The sequence below is a fragment of the Podarcis muralis genome, chromosome 6 (genome assembly GCF_964188315.1).
Source record: "Podarcis muralis chromosome 6, rPodMur119.hap1.1, whole genome shotgun sequence".
Lineage (NCBI taxonomy): Eukaryota > Metazoa > Chordata > Lepidosauria > Squamata > Lacertidae > Podarcis > Podarcis muralis.
Genome location: NC_135660.1, coordinates 18,072,648 through 18,093,518, shown reverse-complemented (window position 1 = coordinate 18,093,518; position 20,871 = coordinate 18,072,648). Strand labels below are relative to the sequence as shown.

At 43.5% G+C, this 20,871-nt stretch overlaps 1 protein-coding gene across 3 annotated transcripts in view; it reads right to left on the bottom strand.

Moving 5' to 3' along the window:
* Window positions 1–15,432, bottom strand: part of SI (sucrase-isomaltase) — a 109,092-nt gene extending 93,660 nt beyond the window's left edge. The window contains exons 1-5 of one of the 3 annotated variants that reach the window (XM_077929800.1): window positions 15,193–15,432; window positions 11,133–11,250; window positions 8,908–8,981; window positions 1,867–1,987; window positions 1,295–1,404 (exon numbers count right to left, since the gene is read on the bottom strand). In XM_077929800.1, coding sequence (XP_077785926.1) covers window positions 1,295–1,404; window positions 1,867–1,987; window positions 8,908–8,981; window positions 11,133–11,250 — 423 coding nt within the window. In that variant the 5' untranslated portion in view covers window positions 15,193–15,432. Of the gene's footprint in view, window positions 1–1,294; window positions 1,405–1,866; window positions 1,988–8,907; window positions 8,982–11,132; window positions 11,251–13,585; window positions 13,768–15,192 lie in introns of those variants that run through there. The other 2 variants (XM_077929798.1, XM_077929799.1) reach the window with 2 other exon arrangements.
* Window positions 15,433–20,871: the final 5,439 nt, after the last annotated feature.

Sequence of the window (20,871 nt, the reverse complement as noted above, 5' to 3'; positions counted from 1 at the left end):
CCTTCAGCCAATAAAGCGAGATGAGCGCCACAGCCCCAGAGTCGGCCACGACTGGACCTAATGGTCAGGGGTCCCTTTACCTTTACCTTATTCCCCTCCCAGAGCTACAGTTCCCAGAGTGGTTAAGCAGGCAATCCCTATGCCTAGGGAACTCTGGGAAATGTAGCTCCATTGGTGCAGATCTTCAGGGTTTCAGAAGAGGAACTGTCTCATCCTAAGTAGAGATGAACCTGGGACCTTCTGGATACAAAACAAATGTTGTACCACTGAGCTATGAGCCTTCTCCTATCTTGAACTCTCCTCCATTGAAGATACCTGGGCAGTCTAAGGATTAGCGTCTCACTGCTGGAGATGCTCAGCTAATCACTGCTTTTGTCACCACCAGGAAATCTCAGCACTCTGCAACCTTGCTAAGATTTACCCCAATTTCCAAATAATTGTGTTTATATTGATATTCGTTTTCAAATACCACATGCCAGATTCGGCAACCTGACAATATGTGATTTTCAATGACAGCTTTTCAAGTGAATATTTGGAAATTATCGGGAAATTTGACAGTGACAATGTGAACCAGCAGGCCCACAGTATTCTGATATAAATCTGACAGGTCCTGTTGCAGCATATATTCATGTAAAATGATCTTCAATATGTCTTAAGTTTTAAAGAGCTTTGGAAGATTACTTTGGGTCTACAGTCTACTTTGAGGGATTCCCTAAACCCTCAAAAAGGTTTATTTACAAAACATGCAACATGGAACCAATGTTGTCATTTATTTTTCTCTTTTTTTAACCATGTAAGGTGAAGGTAAAGGTAAAGGACCCCGGACGGTTAAGTCCAGTGAAAGGCAACAATGGGGTGCAGCACTCATCTTGCTTTTCAGGCCAAGGGAGCTGGTGTTTGTCCACAGACAGCTTTCCGGGTCATGTGGCCAAAATGACTAAATCGCTACTGGCACACGGAGGACTGTGACGAGTGCCAGAGCACACGGAAACACCGTTTACCTTCCCGCTGAAGCAGTACCTATTTATCTACTTCACTGGCATGCTTTCAAACTGCTAGGTTGGCAGGAGCACGGACCAAGCAACAGGAGCTCACCCCGCCGTGGGGATTTGAACCGCCAACCTTCTGATCGGCAAGTCCAAGAGGCTCAGTGGTTTAGACCACAGCACCACCCGTGCCCTTTTACCACATATGTGTATGGTGGAGCTGCAGTGTAAAATGCCTTTGATCAACATGCAACCCAATTCTGAGTGTGACCCGTCAGTTGGACTATTGCTTTAATAAACAATCTAACCTTGAACCGGAAGCGATTTGCGGTCTGATATTCTGCAGTCAGGACAAGCCTTTCAATATCATTTCCGAACAAGGATGGTGCAGGTATTCTTGTCAGTGTAGTTTCAAATCCTTATCAAGAAAAAGAAGTGATAAACAAAGGGTGTTGCTTCCAATATTGCCTAAACCTATGTAGCACAGGAGTCAACAACTAACAGCTCTTGGGCCAAATGCATCATCAGGATACAAAAGAGGCAAAAGAGAAACATGGAAGTAGCAAGTGATACAATGGATTTGCTGATAGACAATTTGGGTCAATCCCATTGTCTTCTGCAAGCGGCCATGGGTGGGGGTGGAAAATGAAGTCATGGCTGTAGCATATTTAAGTGCTTAACTTCACAGTTTTAGTATGCTTTTTTATTTAGTATTTTGGTTAACAACCATGTGATGGAGAACAAATTCTTTGGAAAGACTTTCAACCTTAGTCTGTATTATGCATATCAAACAGCGGATCAGCCTAGTGGTGCTGGCCTCCATACTATTTAATGAAAGAGTGTGCTTATTATTCCTGGAGTACAACCTACTTCCGCCTACCTGTTTCTGTGTCTGTCTGGCCTCCTTCTACTTGGTATCCATGGCTGTTAGAAAAGTAGCACCAGGGTATGCTTGTTTCATTCTCAGGGCTCCAGCAGCAGCCGCGGAGCGTGCATATGTCCTACATTATAAAGAGAGAAAAGTGGCAGTACTTCAGAAGCAGCAATACTCTCTAAATTCGTTTTCTGGACAATGACATGAGCCCACAGGACTCATTTATGTCATTGCTCTGTAAATAATAATAATAATAATAATAATAATAATAATAATAATAATAATAATAATAATAATAATTTATACCCCGCCCTGCACAGCCAAGACTGGGCTCAGGGCGGCTAACAACCAATAATAAAAACAAGTTGATTAAAATACAATTTAAAAGATTAAGATACAACAATAAAACATTAGGATACAGTCTCTTCATAGGAGGAGAAAGGAAAAAGAAAGAGGGGGAGGGAATCAAACTGATTCTAAGCCAAAGGCCAGGTGGAACAATTCTGTCTTACAGGCCCTGCAGAAAGAAATCAGATCCCGCAGGGCCCTGGTCTCATGAGGCAGAGCATTCCACCAGGCTGGAGCCAGTGTTGAGAAGGCCCTGGCTCTGGTTGAGGCTAATCTAACTTCCTTAGGGCCCGGGACCTCTAGGGTGTTGCTATATATGGACCTTAAGGTCCTCCGTGGGACATACCAGGAGAGGCGGTCCCGTAGGTATGAGGGTCCTAGGCTGTGAAGGGCTTTAAATGCTGATGCCAGCAGATTAAATTGTCGTCTTCTGCAATTTTGGCATTATCCATGAATGGAAAGAAAGCTTCCGTTCTGTGACTCAGGGAGCAATCATATGCATGGGAAGCTAGTGTAAAGCAATCTGGTGCAAGTTAAGCCAGTGTGAAGTTGCACCAGACCCAAACCACATTGAGTGGCAGCGATGCCCCATTAAGCTGGCAGAGACAGAAGCCCTGGATCCCACGGTGTCCTCTTATCACATCATTCAGGAATACAAGAGCTGTAGCATTCTTGAGATAGTCAGGAAACTCATTTCATTGCTCTGGATTAATTCTGAAGCAGACGTGGGCAGGTCCACTGATCATTAAGTGGAAGTGAAATGACTGAACACTTCAGAAAAGTTCAAATTTAAGCCCTATTATGCAGACTGAATAGTTATGCAAATACCTCTGCTCATCTTCCAGTTGCAAGAGCCAATTCTAAACTTTCCGACATTCACCTTTTATATAGCCAAGGGGGAGAATTATACATGTTCAAACACATCTTTCCCATTCTGCAGACATTTCTGTGCCAACAACAACAAAATATACAATGGTCGCATTCTCCGGGATGAAGTGCTCACTCCTTCATTTCTATCACATTCATTCAGTGACGACCTCTCTTCCCACACCAAATCGTAAAAGAGGACTTTAAAACATTCAGACAATTGCCATATCAATCAAGAATCAACTGCGAAGCAACCTTTGGATGTTATCCCATAATCTCTGTGATTCATCTTACAGTACATTGTAAACTAATGAATTTATATAGAAGCTCTTAATCACCAACACACATTTGCCTTCACAGAAAGGCTAGTTCCTTATCACAAGGAAATTGCCCGTTAACAAGAGAAATATTTGGAAGGAAAAATGTTTGTGCACACTTCTGAAGCTCTTAATCCAACCCCCACCCTGGTCTTCCAACAAGCAACTGAAATTGCATAGCTTCTGTATTTCAATTCCCCATTTCAGTTATCAGCATTTCATGAGTTTGATCCATGATTATTATTTTTAATGCAAAAATTGATGGTCTGTACGTGAGAAAGTTTCTGTGAAATCCCTACGTTTTTGCACCTGCTCACCTGTTTCCCCCAGTCTGTTGTTTCTTAAGGAATAGCATAAATTGAAAGGTTTTATTCAAGCCGGTCAAGGTTCACATAATTAACACAATGACATTACAGTGGTACCTCAGGTTAAGTACTTAATTTGTTCTGGAGGTCTGTTCTTAACCTGAAACTGTTCTTAACCTGAAGCACCACTTTAGCTAATGGGGCCTCCTGCTGCTGCCGCGCCGCCGGAGCAAGATTTCTGTTCTTATCCTGAAGCAAAGTTGTTAACCTGAAGAACTATTTCTGGGTTAGTGGAGTCTGTAACCTGAAGCGTATGTAACCTGAGGTACCACTGTAGAGTGCTCTGTATCTAATAAGTTCTGGCTACATGGCAAATTCACACATACACACACACAAAGAGTGAATGAGTGAGTGAGTGAGTGAGAATAGCTCTGTCTTTGCCCTCACTCTGAACAGTAAAATAAAGAGAAGCAGTAGCCTCCAATCTTGCCACATCACGGTGTTAGCTTCACTGCCCAACACAACCTCGTTGCAAAACATTCAACCCAGTCTAGAAGGAATCACATTAAGTTGGGCATGCCCAAATGTGGATGATTATACAAGTTCAGATGAGCATGAATGCACATTCTCATTCTACCTTCAGTGACCAGAAGCACCTTCTACCTGTAAGCCTGGTAGGACAGCTAAGGCCACTCCTGAACAGGGAGAGCTTGACCACAGTACTAAAGGCATTGCGGCTCCAAGGCTGGATTACTGCAGTGCGCTCTATGTGGGAGTGCACCCCTTGGCAGTGGTGAGGTCTAAAAGGAGGTTTGTCAAGGTCTCAGCCTTTGCTTGCAAAATGCACCTTTATTCCTCCATTTCTTTTTCCTTGTTGGGAAAGGGAGAGAGAAAGGTGTGCTTGTGAGCAAAGGCAGGGGATGTGCTGGATTTGTCCTCTCCATTGCCCTTGCTTCCGAAACACATCTTCATTTCCCCGTTTCTCATCAAGCAAAGGGGCAGAGGCAAATTTTGGGCAGTGCAACTGGTTCCATCACACTGGGTGCTGAGCCTAAAGATAAAGGGTAAAAGAACTCCTGAACATTAGGTCCAGTCGTGACTGACTCTGGGGTTGTGGCGCTCATCTCGCTTTATTGGCAGAGGGAGCCGGCGTACAACTTCCAGGTCATGTGGCCAGCATGACTAAGCCGCTTCTGGTGAACCAGAGCAGCGCACGGAAACACCGTTTACCTTCCCACCGGAGCGATACCTATTTATCTCCTTGCACTTTGACGTCCTTTTGAACTGCTAGGTTGGCAGGAGCAGGGACCGAGCAACGGGAGCTCACCCCGTCGTGGGGTTTCGAACTGCCGACCTTCTGATCGGCAAGCCCTAGGCTCTGTGGTTTAACCTACAGTGCCATCCGCGTCCCTGGGTGCTGAGCCTAGGGGGCGCTAAAGGGCATCACAACAATGACATAGTGAATTGAGCAGAACGGAAGGTGAGAGGCGGTAGGCACAGATTTGGCCTTCGACAGAGTGTCACTGAAATCTGAAAGACCAACATGAAAGGGGAGGGGAGAAGGAAGGGTATGTTTTGTCAGCAAAGGGGACTTCTTTCTTCCATTTCTTCTACCTTGAAGAAATTATTTGCTAGAAAAATTCACTTCTAAATCTATGCACCAGCATATCTGCCTTCTGCTTGCAGAGTCCCTGCAGGGCACTGAAATGTCAAGGTCTGTCACATCCCTCTATCACAGTACTCGCTGGGCCCTGGTAGCCTGTTCTGCTGCTGTGTTATCTGTTGCTGTATTTTTCCTCACTTGTAAATATATACAGTGGATTGCACATTCACACTTCTCTAAGCCATACTAAGCTTTATCCACAAGGGTCCCCTGGATGTGACCTACAGTCTAATCACAATGGATTGCATCCAGTTGCTAGCATGAGTGGAAGGAAGTATCCTCCTTCCTGCTGCAGCCTCCTGGGGAGGAAGCAGAGAAGGCAGAGCTGCACATGATCACAACCCTGTTCTAAAGCTTCAGTGCATGGGAACAAAGATTGAATCTTCTGAAAATCTCAATGTCCAGTTTATCTGCACAGATTTCTCGCCCTTCTCTTCTTGATCTTGATAAAAAGGTGGGCTGTTTTCAGGTTCCAGGTTCTGCTTTTTAAAAGCCTCAAATATTATATTATACAATTATTATATGCATAATAATATACACAGATAAACTCCATGTTTTCTAAAGTAGCCCCCACATAAACAGATGTGGCAGAAGAATGGGCAGTTGTTCTGTCAGTGCAAGGATTTCTGCCTGTTCAGTGGCCTTCCTTGCCCTCTCATCTCCTCCCCCACACACTGCGCATTTCCCAAATCTGCTCTGAAAGGTTGAGGTGAACCCCAGAACAAATATAGGTTTTTGCACAGAGCGGGGGGGGGGGGAGATAGGGAAAGATCAAATGTTCAAGCATATATCATTGAGCTGACGGAATGAATCAGTTGGATATTGCTCAATGCATATAATTGTATTTAAAAAATACTTTAAAGGTAAAGGTACCCCTGCCCGTACAGGCCAGTCTTGACAGACTCTGGGGTTGTGCGCTCATCTCACTTAAGAGGCCGGGAGCCAGCGCTGTCCGCAGACACTTCCAGGTCACGTGGCCAGCGTGATGAAGCTGCTCTGGCGAGCCAGAGCCGCACACGGAAATGCCGTTTACCTTCCCGCTAGTAAGCGGTCCCTATTTATCTACTTGCACCAGGGGGTGCTTTCGAACTGCTAGGTTGGCAGGCGCTGGGACCGAGCAACGGGAGCGCACCCCGCCGCGGGGGTTCGAACCGCCGACCATGCGATCGGCAAGTCCTAGGCGCTGAGGTTTTACCCACAGCACCACCCGCGTCCCTTAAAAAAAAAAAATACTTTAGGCAATATCTAATTAACTCGTTCTATAGTGGAAGGACAGATCCTGAAGCTGAGGCTCCAGTACTTTGGCCACCACGTGAGAAGAGAAGACTCCCTGGAAAAGACCCTGATGTTGGGAAATATGGAGGGCACAAGGAGAAGGGGATGACAGAGGACGAGATGGTTGGATAGTGTTCTCGAAGCTACTAACATGAGTTTGACCAAACTGCGGGAGGCAGTGAAAGACAGGAGTGCCTGGCGTGCTCTGATCTATGGGGTGACGAAGAGTCGGACATGACTAAACAACAACAACAACAACAACAACAACAACAAATAGTGCAAGGATTTATGCTTGCACAATGGAACAGTCCCTCTTCTCCTCCCTATTCCCAGTACCCTTCCCAGGTATGTCCCTATGGGATGAGGGGCAACCCAGAATATATGTAGGGGAAAGGAAAGGAGGGAAAGTTATGTTGCACAAATGTGAATTCTCATGCTGACAGAATGTGTTTAGATAGTATTATGCTGGAATCAAGCCTTAAGTATTAATAGTTTTACAATTATGCTACAGAAATATAGTAACATACGGGGCTTGACTTTTTCATACATATTATTTATGTTATACATGGGTTTTTGCATAAGTGACTCATATATAAGCAAATGTTCAATGCAAGAGGCAATCCATCATGGGTAAAGCTTGATCAGAGGCATCAAAATCCATTTATAATGGAATCTCTCCTCTGTACCTAATGGGGACATTTGCACAGATAGACATATGCCTCAGGGACACCTCAGGGACTTCTTGATTAACATATCTTTGGAAATCAATCAGCCCATATCAAAAGTGAAGGGGGAGGGAACAGAAAATAACCAGTTCCTCATCAGTATTAGAAATAACTAGAGACACCACACTATGATAATGATTGACCAAGCTAAAAAAAGATAAGAGAGTAAAAAGGTTAAAGCTTACCAACCGTTAATTTCACCTATAACCACATAAATTGTTCATGAAAGCAAATACTACTGGAGAAAGGACTTTTGCCACTGAGAAGAACTCTTATCAGACCTTCAATATCAGACCTCTCAGGAACATTCACCGGCATAAATAAATGATAGTACAGAGCTAATTGCTTTCTGGTTTCCCCAACTGAACAGAGGTCAATGCAGATTTTTCAAGTCCAGGAGCTGCTGACAGACCTCCTGAACCACAGAAGGCTGGCAAGCCGAAGTTTCTGGATTTCATCTGCCTGCATTTCCATTTTCACAACAATTACTGTATATTTCCGTGTATAAGATGCGGTTATTTTATCCAAAAATTATGCTGAAAATTGGAGGTTATCTTATACAACTTTCAGATTTGAAAATAAGGGATCAGCAGCCTCACCTGACCCGGAGACAGTCTACGGGATATCTAACAATCCAGGATAGCAGCGGGAAGCAGTGGGAAACGGCGCTGAAATAAGGGAATTTCCCGCAAAAAAAGGGAAGGTTGACAGCTATGCTTATACATGGACAGTGGAGAGATGGGATGGGCGATTGGTGGCTGCTGCAAGCAGGAGATTTTCAAGGGCATTATTTGCTGGTGATTGGTGGGTGTGTCAAGGTCCGCTGGTTATTGGCTGTTGCTGGAATTGGATGGTTGATTGGCGCTTGGTTTCGGTGAGCATGAAGAGGATTGGTTGCTTCGTTGATGTGCGTGCAATTGGCTGTGGCGGCCCTGCGGGTGATCAATTTTTGGCAATCCCCCCCCCTCCCAGATCAACAACTCTCGGCAATCTCCCCCTGTTTACTCAATTTGGAGTCCCAAAAAAGAGGGGGCGTCTTATACACGGGACTGTGTTATACACAGAAAAATGTGGCAAGTATAGACAGCATGATATAAAGGGAGAAAGTTGGTAGGGAGAAAGTTGCCCTGATGTAATTAGCAGCATCCAAAATAAGCAGTGGCATAGGAGCAGCCATGCTTTCTCCCATAATTTCCTCCATGGGAGTAACAGAACATGATCCAGGCAAGGGGTTGGGCTAGATGACCCTTGGTGTGCCTTCCAGTTTCACAGTTCTATGATTCTGTTATTCTTATGCATAGCAGACCCCTTGAAATAAGGAATCACCACAATGGCAGAGCGTGGCCAGGCATCTCCTTCCTCTCTGAACTAATTCCATAGGGAGGAATAGCCATTTCCAATTCCTCAATCCTTCCATCCTTGCTAACTTTGTATCCTAATATGTTCTCGTCCACAGACAGCTGATAACTGACTTCCTTCTCTAATTTTATTATTATTATTATTATTATTATTATTATTATTATTATTATTATTATTATTATTTGTACCTTTGTTGCCAATGTATCTGGGATGCAGTCTATTCTCTCCGATGGTTGCACAACTGGGCAAGTTGGAGAAAATTCTGCAAGAGATCAAGCAGTTTATCACATTAGTCAGAGGCCAGAGCAAATATATGAATGTATTTTAAAAAGACACAAATGATGGGTGCCGAGAGCCCCAGCTTTCCTTTATCTTTTTATATCAGAGGTCTGTCACAAAAAACTAATTACTGTACCTCTGCACCAATAGGCTGAGCCTGGGATAGTCTTCGCCCTTGTTTTTATTCAAACCAAACAACTCTGAATCTAAGAACTAATGGTTGAGTTTATTTTTCCTCCTCCCTGCCATTCCCTTTTCCTTCTGTGTCATCTTCTACTGTAAACCTGAGGACAGGTACTTATTGCTGAGCTTTGAAATCTTCTGTGGGAGCCCATTCAGCTATAGAGTAGAAACGCTTTACATATTTTTTTACTGCATTTTTATACCACCCTTCCTCTAAACTGCCTTCCTCTAAACTGAGTTCAGGGTCAGGGGTGCCAACTTGAATAAAATATTGTGGGGACCCAAGGAAGCCCCGCCCTGCATAATCAGTCACATGACACAGTGCACACCCACCATTTGAATGGGAATGTCCATCAACTTTCTGGGGGCCTGGCCCCCTCAAATATTTCATTGTGGGGGCTGAAGCCCCAATGGTTCCTAGGAGTTGGCTCCTGTGTTCAGGGTGGTGTACAACTAATATTTTACCTTACAACAAATATTAAAATGACAACATACAACCACCCCACAATAGCATGTCAATGGACGCCTGTTTCTGTTCAGAAAAAACAACAGAAATCTTTCATTTTCTGCCTTTTAAGCTAACAGCTGAAAATGTGAAAACATCGCAAAGCATGAAATACTTCTGTACTTTTCCCCTCAGAGTGTTTGGTTTAAGCTACCATGCTCTCATCTAAGGAATATTTTCCACAAAAGGGCTTATTTCATAAAAACTAATTTTTTCTCCCCCACCCTTCTTCCCCCCTCTCTCTTTTGCTATGAGACTAGAAGTCTGATTTACTTCTCAGTTCAGACAAATTACTTGTATTCAATCCAATTTGCTTAAAGTAACTATATATATTTTGAAAATGAATTGTTGCTTGTTTTGCTTTCGCCCTCCTGCCAACCTGTTCATCTGCTCAGATTGAATAACGTGGTTTAAAGATGAAGATAAATGAAAAACTAAAAGGACCAGGCAGGATCCTGCTGCAGTTAAGCACTTCTAAAGCCTCACCGACTTCAGCAGAAGAGTTAAGCACATGCCAAATCTCTCCCATCAAAATCCTTGGAATGGATGCTACCTAAAGAATAATTGATTGTACCATATTATAACTACATTATAAAATATATAGTTTATTAAAATAAGCCCCTACTGGTTTGAGTAAATCCCAGCCTAAACAGAAAAGCATCGGTTTGTTTATCAGGGGAACAAACAAGAGAAAGGAAATTCCATATGTGAAATGTCCCAGGTTTATGGGATGCAAGGTTTTCAGCACATGATTTCCACAAACATGGGAGAAGCGTCTATCATATCTCACAGCTCAGTGCTTTGAGTGCAAAAAGTCTCAGGTTGAATCTCCAGGTTGAATTCAAAAGATTGCAGTCTTAAACCTTAGAGAGTTGGGTGTGAACCAGTACTATTTTTCTAGAAAAAGAGGTGCTGGAACTAAGCATGATAATAGCCTCCATGTAAACTGATTAATTGGCTTAACATTCATGTCATTCATTAAAGTTTGCTGTATATATTCACTAATTAGTTCCTTGCTGCTGCTAACCATGAGGCAACCTGCTTCCCACAAACATTTTGAAGACGACATATTTTCATACCTTTTCATAAAAATAAACTTGGGTTTTGAAAGGTTGGAACCTTTCCACGTGAGATGGAAAAGAACCGTCACCTTATAGTTCTTGAGCATCTCCCCAGGAAAGATACACCATATTTGCGAGACTGCTGTGGTATCTTATCAACTGATCTATTGCCTAATTGTTAGACATGTTGAACCAAATTCTTCACTTCTTAGTGGGACTAAAATCAACAAGCAAACAAAACGCATTGCTAACAGCAAGAGTATACATAACTGGGGGGGGGGGGTAGTTTTAATTTTTTTTGTTTCAGAAAAACTATGACAACCAGTGTGCTAGATTGCCATATGACTGACTGATTGCTGAAATTCATGGATTTCTGAACCATTACCTTTGAATCCAGTATGGCCTGTTGCTAAAAGCCCAATCAAAACACTGGCAATAATCGCTGCCAAAAGGAAGAGGGTGATCAGGGAGACTTCCAATCCAGTAAATTCTTTCCTTCCCATCTAGCAAGGGAGAATGAGAGAAACAAAAACATTAAGAAAAACACAACATTAAGAAGGAACATTCGAGGAAGGCGTAAATGTCTTAAAAGCATTTGCTTGGGAGGGGGAAAGTATCCTTTGATCCCTGTAGTTAAAATATAACTATGCCGTTTTCAAAAGCACTGAATTATACAGCTTGCACTCTTCTGCACCGTGCTATTAAAAGAACCATCTCCTTAACGATTGAGATGAATTTTGTGGATTTTCTTGGGGGGGGGGGGGTCTTTTTGAGGAAAGGGAGGTCTTGTCTCATGGGCCAAGGTATGTTCCTCCTGGATAGAAAACATTGCACCAGTGAAAAGAGAAACACTTCCAAGAATCTTTTCCCTGTTTTGATGCCATAAAGTTCTTGAAAAATACACTATGTTTATTTGGAAAGGGAAGCCAACATGAGCATAGACTGAAATACAATTTAAGTTTGATCTCTTAGCGTGATTTGCAAGGGGTGGGGGGAATTTACCAGCTGCTCATCTTGGCTGAAATCCCTAGGGAGACAGAATGCTTAGTAAAGTTAGGAATGATGCCCATCTTTGACAAACAGGCACTGCTGAAGTGTTAAGGCTCCACAGCCAACTGCTCAATCTTGTGTGAAAAACAACATGGAACTATTAATGTTTAACTGTATCTAGCAATAAAAATGCATTTAAACCAGTGTCTAGCATTCAGTAAATCAGTGGCTGGATTTAGGCTTGTCAATGGGATGAACACATTTTCCCTAAAATACAACAACCCCTAGCTTTTTTAACATCAACAACAAAACATCCATAATGAAGATGAGTGAAATTGATTTCTAAAATAATTGAGAGTGTTCAAATATCTCTACAATGAAGTAAATAAATTTAAAAATGTATAAGTTAAAACTGAACTACCAGTTGCATTATTTCAATTCATTCTTACCCCCTTATCTCTGATTTTCTACATCTATGCGTTTGGAAGGCTATCAGCCACAAGAAACAAGAAATGAACTAGTGCTTGCGTTTTAACAGATTGGCTTGAAATGATTGTTAAATGACAATAACAAAGTACCGTAAAGAAAAATAAAATTGAAAATAAGAACAGAATTCAGGCAAAATTACAGTATATTTTACATTTCATTATAGACTTTCAGAGTGACAAAAAGACTCTCACATTTATGTACAATGGTTTTGATCCTATCCTTCAGTTCATGAAAGGGGGCACAATTTATGCCAGTTTCTCCTCAATCTACAACCCCCTGTATCACATCCTAAGCCTCCCTCTGCACTGCAAGTTTCAGGAGCATATTATCAAGGGCTATAAAAGAAGGCAGAATTGTTGAGCTAATTTACTAAAGAGTAATTTTAAGCTTTTGGAGCTGTTTCCGCTGCTTTTTTCCATCATGCTGCCATACATCCAGGTCATGGGTAGGCAAACTAAGGCCCAGGGGCCAGATCCGGCCCAATCACCTTCTAAACCCATCCCGCGGATGGTCCGGGAATCAGCGTATTTTTACATGAGTAGAATGTGTGCTTTTATTTAAAATGCATCTCTGGGTTATTTGCGGGGTACAGGAATTCATTCATATATTTTTTTCAAAATATAGTCCGGCCCCCCACAAGGTCTGAGGGACAGTGGACCGGCCCCCTGCTGAAAAAGTTTGCTGAACCCTGAGGTTTTCCTTGACATTTTGCTGCTTTGACGCCACTTTTACACCCAGAAACCAGGAAATGTCAGGAATTTTCCTGTCATATGGCAAGTCTAATATTATCTTGTCACATTCTCCACAACGTCATTACTACAATTATTCAACAGATAAGACACTCTATAAGAGTCAGTGCAATAAATCCCCTCCTTCAATAAGGGGCCCAAATAATTATCACATATTTTTGCATAAAATGGGCCATAAAATAAAAGGTGTGTGGTGGATTCGACCTGTTTTGTGCCACAAAGGCAGAATCTTTCAGAGTATGGGATTTTCAAAAATCTACCTTGCAAGCTGCAGGCGGTAAGACATTAAATCTTGCAAGGAAAAGGGCTCTGCATAGGTGGGGATCATAAAGCTGGTGTAAATTTGGAGTGTCCTGGCCAAGCGAGGGTGGAATTCCCAACCCCAGTGGGGAACAGGTTTTATTGGCTGCGCTGCAAAGGGTTTGGAATTCAATCTCTAGGATTCTGCAATTGATTGTCTGGAATGTTTCCAATTGTGGGAGCATAAGCAGCAACTCGAGTAATAGGTTCTGATTTTGCTACATTACAGTTACCACATATTTGTCACACAGGAAGCTACTGAAACTTTTTGTTTGTTTGTTATATATTTAAAAAACCCAAGCAAACCTACCTCTATACTCCTGCGGCTTCCTCCATGTATTGCTGCCAAATAGTCCTGTGTCAGAAATGATGCCTTGCCTTGCAGACTCTTAACTATATACTGATTCCCTATCAGTTCCTTGTATTATATTTTAACTAGGCTATCAGTAGATTATACACAAAGCCACAGGCAGATTGTGGCTTCTCTTTGCAGGCAAGGGAATGATTAGTTAATTAATAATTCCCTCCCCCCTTGCATATCAGTCATGCGACATTTGGCAGGTATAATCACACATGCAGTTAGGTATCGTTTCTGCATTCGCCACCTTCGCCCTGAGCCACCGTATGACTCCCAGTTTATTATTTTAATTGGACTTTTGCTTATCAGTTCTTTCTCCATTTCTCCTGCTTAATGTCAGCATAAATCAGTTGAAGTTTCGTGGAGGTTAAAAAGAGATTCCTAAAGTTCGGTCGCAACACAAAGGATGCAGTTTTGATCGCTAGGAGAGTACTCCTAAGCAGTAATTGGGAGTATTCATACAACACAATTGTGAAGCATAAGAGGAAGAAAATGTAGAAAGTAGCAGAGGAGAATGCTCTGAAACTTTTTTCCTCTGTGAAGAGTAAATAAACCACTTTCCTTTAGCTATCCATCCATTTTTCAACAACAACAACAAAAAAAACACTGCATGCACTGTTTGCACAATATCAGCTAACCATAAAAGCATTGCAAACTCTATGTGATGTCAAATATAATGCTGCTGGAACATTTCTTTAAAAATGACACAGTATAGTAATGGGGCTGTGGTCTGCTTTAGAGCATCCATGAAGTAGGGCAGGGGGGTTAGAGTGGGCTTTTAAAATCTGTAGTCTCTGTCCTCCCCCACAAAAAAATAATAATCACTCACTCCAGATGCATTTGTGGCTATAGAAGAAATCACAACATTATTCATATATGTCTGTCCACAGAAAGCAGTTGTGATTTTCAGCCGAAAGGCTGCAGGGTGTGAATGGGTTAAAAAGTCCTTCCTCCTCCGCCTCCGCCTCCTCCTCTAGATGGGAGAGAAATGTGCTCATCTCACTTTTTAGCCTTCAAAATTTTGACTTCAGTTCAAAATATGAACTAATACTAAAATCCTTTGAAATCAAAACTTTTCTGAAATTTGCAATGCAATTCTCCAACACACACCCCTTGTGAAGGTGGAGTGTACAAAATGCACACATTAGGGTAAACAATTGCATAGAAGAAATAGTCTATTAGAAGAAATGGGGAACATAAACGTGACAACATTTTTTGCAAGGCTACTCTTCTCAAATGCAAGCCGAGGCAGAAACTGGCCAAGCTGAAGGCTGGAATTATGAGGAAGTGAGAGAAATTGAAAGTGACATCCCCACCTTCTCCTCCCTAAGGAAGTTGGAGGCAGACTGTGGGCTGCATATTCTTTCGAGAGAGAACTTTTAAAAACACACACACTATGTGTGCCTCAACAAAAAATGTTGTTTGACCCTTAAATTCCGAGCTCTGTCTAAGCCATCAGAAATGAAACTACCGTCCTGGCCCGGATATAAGCTGCACTTTTAGAAAAAGTTAAAGGGTGGCTTATATTCGCAAGCTTACAAAAATTGGCTTTTACGCACCAACCATTTCAGTTTTAATGATGGGGCGAGGGCAGGGGAGGGGGGAGATGGGATCTCTTCTCAATCCTCCTTCCACACCCCTCCATGTTCTTTTTGGACGCGAGTTCCCACAGACCCGGATCCCTTCCTCCCTCCATCTTCCTTATGGGTGGAGCAGGAGCCCGAAAGCTGGGCCAGGAATTCAAGAAGGAGGCTCCCAGTTTTTGGAAGCAGAAAGACAGCTCTGCCCCTGCCCTTTGCCCCATCTCTTTCCCTGGTGCTTCGCTAAGGTGTGCCCTTTCTTCCAGCAGCGAAGCAAGCCGATCGGGTGCCTGGGGTGGCGCACATGCCCTGTGTCTAGGGGTGGGGCAAGCTGTCTGTGGGGCAGGGCAAGCCAGGGCAGGACGCTCCACAGGGCCTCCAAGGATTCTGCCTCCCTCCTCCCACTCAGCCGCCCTACGGCTGGGGGGAGGCAGCGGGCAGAATGTTTGGGGCAGTGTGGAGCTTGCGGGCGCCCAAGCCACCGCATTACTCCCAGGAGAGACACATGGCTCGGGCATGCTGCAGGCCCCATGGTGAGTGCCACCCGGCATTTTGTCACCCCCCTCAGTGCTGACACCCGGGGAGGTCTGCACCCACCGCACCCCCTTCCTCCACACCCACTTCCTGCCCCTCCCTGCTGCTGATACTCGTCTCCTTCACAAGGCGGAATGAGCCTTGCTGACCGCCCCATTGAGCCTCAGTTGTTGAAGGTTTCAGAAGCCGAATGCATTTACGGGTGTGAGTGCCTGCGGTATTTTAAGGGAGCAGCTTATATTCGGGCATTGTCTTTTATTCTTTCTCCCCCTTGAATTTTAAAGGTGTGGCTTATATTCGGGCCCGTACAGTATTAATAAGAGCACGTTCATTTCGATTAAGAGAAATACAGAAAAGCAGAGCTGATGTGATTGTACACTTTAGCTTGTGCAGTGTTATACGAAAAATAACTCACAAAACGTAGTTTGGCGCAATCAGGCGTAAGATCACATGGTGGCTGTTTAAGAGTGCTGTTGTGTCAGAACACATGTGCATATCAGTAGCAAGGGTAGGCTGCGAATGAATCATAAAACTGCATCAAACATGCTTCAATTCCAGAATGTGTATTAGAAACCTTCCTGATACAGTGGTACCTCGGGTTGCATACGCTTCAGGTTACATACACTTCAGGTTACAGACTCCGCCAACCCAGAAATAGTACCTCGGGATAAGAACTTTGCTTCAGGATGAGAACAGAAATCGTGTTCCGGCGACGGCAGCAGCAGCAGCAGGAAGCCCCATTAGCTAAAGTGGTGCTTCAGGTTAAGAACAGTTTCAGGTTAAGAACGGACCTCCAGAACGAATTAAGTACTTAACCCGAGGTACCACTGTACAGTATTATACTATACAAACTGAGAAAGATTTATATGTTGGCACAAAGCAAGTGTTGAGCAAATTTCTTTTTCTACGTAGATTTTGTAAAAGTCTCCATAAATCAGACTTTCTGGATTGCAGTTCAAAGTTTAAAATGGGGATAAGACTGGTTACTTATTGCCACTAGATCTGAAGGTTTTCTTACTGGGTTTTATCTCAAGGACTCAAGTCTCAATGTTGAATCGAAAATGGCCATTAATCTTCTTTATTCTGCTAGAACCTCTCCCCTGTTATCAGATGGTTTAGTAAAATACAGAACATAGTAACTATATCTAAATTAACACATTAGAGAAGAATAAATAAGGAACAACAGCCAAATCATAGAATCATAGAGTTGGAAGAGACCACAAGGGCCATCGAGTCCAACCCCCTGCCAAGCAGGAAACACCATCAGAGCACTCCTGACATATGGTTGTCAAGCCTCTGCTTAAAGACCTCCAAAGAAGGAGACTCCACCACACTCCTTGGCAGCAAATTCCACTGTCGAACAGCTCTTACTGTCAGGAAGTTCTTCCTAATGTTTAGGTGGAATCTTCTTTCTTGTAGTTTGGATCCATTGCTCCGTGTCCGCTTCTCTGGAGCAGCAGAAAACAGCCTTTCTCCCTCCTCTATGTGACATCCTTTTATATATTTGAACATGGCTATCATATCACCCCTTAACCTCCTCTTCTCCAGGCTAAACATGCCCAGCTCCCTTAGCCGTTCCTCATAAGGCATCATTTCCAGGCCTTTGACCATTTTGGTTGCCCTCCTCTGGACACGTTCCAGTTTGTCAGTGTCCTTCTTGAACTGTGGTGCCCAGAACTGGACACAGTACTCCAGGTGAGGTCTGACCAGAGCAGAATACAGTGGCACTATTACTTCCCTTGATCTAGATGCTATACTCCTATTGATGAGGCCCAGAATTGCATTGGCTTTTTTAGCTGCCGCGTCACACTGTTGGCTCATGTCAAGTTTGTGGTCAACCAAGACTCCTAGATCCTTTTCACATGTACTGCTCTCAAGCCAGGTGTCACCCATCTTGTATTTGTGCCTCTCATTTTTTTTGCCCAAGTGCAATACTTTACATTTCTCCCTGTTAAAATTCATCTTGTTTGTTTTGGCCCAGTTCTCTAATCTGTCAAGGTCGTTTTGAAGTGTGATCCTGTCCTCTGGGGTGTTAGCCACCCCTCCCAGTTTGGTGTCATCTGCAAATTTGATCAGGATGCCCTTGAGTCCATCATCCAAGTCGTTGATAAAGATGTTGAATAAGACCGGGCCCAAGACAGAACCCTGTGGCACCCCACTAGTCACTCTTCTCCAGGATGAAGAGGAACCATTGATGAGCACCCTTTGGGTTCGGTCAGTCAGCCAGTTACAAATCCACTGAGTGGTAGCATAGTCAAGACCGCATTTTACCAGCTTCTTTACAAGAATATCATGGGACACCTTGTCAAATGCCTTGCTGAAATCAAGGTAGACTACATCCACTGCGTTCCCTTCATCTACCAGGCTTGTAATTCTGTCAAAAAACGAGATCAGGTTAGTCTGACATGACTTATTTTTCAGAAATCCATGCTGACTATTGGTGATCACAGCATTCCTTTCTAGGTGCTCACAGACTGTTTGCTTAATGATCTGCTCCAGAATCTTCCCTGGTATTGATGTCAGACTGACTGGGCGGTAATTATTTGGGTCCTCTCTTTTCCCCTTTTTGAAAATAGGGACAACATTTGCCCTCCTCCAGTCTGCCGGGACTTCGCCTGTTCTCCAGGAATTCTCAAAGATGACTGCCAGTGGTTCTGAAATCACATCTGCCAGTTCTTTTAATACTCTTGGATGCAGTTCATCTGGCCCTGGAGACTTGAATACATCTAGACTAGCCAAGTATTCTTGTACTATCTCCTTAGTTATTCTGGGCTGTGTTTCCTCTGCTGAATCATTTGCTCCAAATTCTTCAGGTCGGGCATTGTTTTCTTTATCGGAGAAGACTGAGGCAAAGAAGGCATTGAGGAGTTCAGCCCTTTCTGTGTCCCCTGTTTGCATTTCACCATCTTCTCCTCTGAGTGACCCCACGGTTTCTTTGTTCTTCCTTTTGCTACGAACATACCCATAAAAGCCTTTTTTGTTGCTTTTAACCTCTCTAGCAAGCCTGAGTTCATTTTGTGCTTTAGCTTTTCTGACTTTGTGTCTACACGTGCTGGCTATTTGTTTGAATTCCTCTTTGGTAGTTTCCCCCCTTTTCCATTTTTTGTACACATCCTTTTTTAATCTTAACTCAGTTAAAAGTTCTTTAGATAGCCACCCTGGCTTCTTTAGGCACCTTCCATGTTTCCGTCTCATTGGTATTGCCTGAAGTTGTGCTTTTACTATCTCCCTCTTAACAAACCCCCAGCCATCTTGAACTCCCTTTCCTTTTAGTATTACTGTCCATGGGATCTCACCCAGCACTTCCCTAAGCTTTATGAAGTCGGCTTTCTTAAAGTCGAGAAATTGAGTCCTAGTATGCTTGGCTGCTCCTTTCCGCTGTATAGTAAACTTCAGAAGAGCATGATCACTCGCGCCTAATGATCCTTCCACTTCTACCCCACTAACCAGGTCATCAACATTGGTTAGGACCAGATCTAAAATGGCTGTTCCTCTTGTTGCTTCTCCCACTTTCTGGACAATGAAGTTGTCTGCAAGTCCAGTGAGGAATCTGTTTGACCTTATGCTCTTGGCTGAGTTTGACATCCAACAAATATCCGGGTAATTGAAGTCCCCCATTACTACTATCTCCCTTCCTTTTGCATGCTTGGCCATCTGTTCCAGGAAGGCATCATCTATGTCCTCCGTTTGGCTTGGGGATCTATAGTAAACTCCCACAATGAGGTCACTGTTATTCTTCTCTCCCTTAATTTTGACCCAAATGCTCTCACTTTGGCTTTGAGGTTCTAAATCTTGGATCTCTTCACAGGTATACACATCCCTGACATATAACGCCACTCCTCCTCCTTTCTTGTCTGGTCTGTTTCTTTGAAATAGATTGTATCCCTCCATTATTACATTCCAATCGTGGGATTTATCCCACCAGGTTTCAGTGATTCCTATTATGTCATATTTAGTTTGCTGTACCAGGAGCTCAAGCTCATCTTGTTTATTTCCCATGCTTTGCGCATTAGTGTACAGACATTGAAGTCCATTAATCATTCCCCCGTGTCTCTTATTTAAGGATTTTCTCCTCCCACCACTAGGTCTGCATGCTCTTTGCTCCATTCGGTCTATGACATTTGGATGATCATCTTCATCAATTGATAGACTCCTACCTTCAGGAGCACTGTCTCCCTCCCCCACATTAGTCAGTTTAAAGCCCTCCTGATGAGGTTTCTGAGATTTTTTGCAAAAACATTCCTCCCAACCGTTGTGAGGTGCAGCCCATCGCTTGCCAGAAGTCCATCTTCAAGAAACTGCATTCCGTGATCTAAGAATCCAAACCGTTCCTGTTTGCACCATTTGCGAAGCCAGTTGTTCACTTCCACTATTTTTCCCTCTCTCCCTGGGCCACGTCGTTCAACTGGGAGGACAGATGAGATGACAATTTGTGCATTTAATTGCTTCAATTTCCTGCCCAGAGCCTCGTAATCTCTTTTGATCTTCTGGAGGCTATTGCTTGCAGTGTCATTGGTTCCCACATGAACCAAGAGGAAGGGGTATTTGTCAGTGGGTTTTATGATTCCTTGCAGTCGTTCAGTTACATCTTGGATCTTAGCCCCGGGGAGACAGCACACTTCCCGAGACATCTTGTCAGGCCCACAGATCACTGCTTCTGTTCCCCTCAGTAGGGAATCCCCTATCACCACTACACGCCTCCTCTTAGGTCTGGTCGGGGTTCTTCTGTGAGCTGTCGGTTCCAAGGTCGCCTGGACATTCCCAGAGGACTGCCTTTGCTCCTCGTCTTCATATACCTGATCGACTGTAATGAGGGAGAGATCCTCAAATGGAGTCTGCTCTTCGTCTTCCATGCTAGGGGAAAGGACCTCAAAGCGATTGCGTATTTCTAAACAATCAGAGCGAACCCTGGGCCTCCTACTTCTTTGAGTCACGTTTCTCCATATATCTGACTCCTGTGTTGGTGAACTAGCCACCTTCTCAGGGGAGTCCCCTGTCTCTTCCTTGGTGGAGACGGTGTGCTCTGTTGCTTCCAAGAAGAGTTCCAGCTCTCTAATTCTTTGGAGCGTAGCTACACGTTCCTCCAGTTGCTGGACTTTGTCTTTTAAGAGGGCAATCAACATG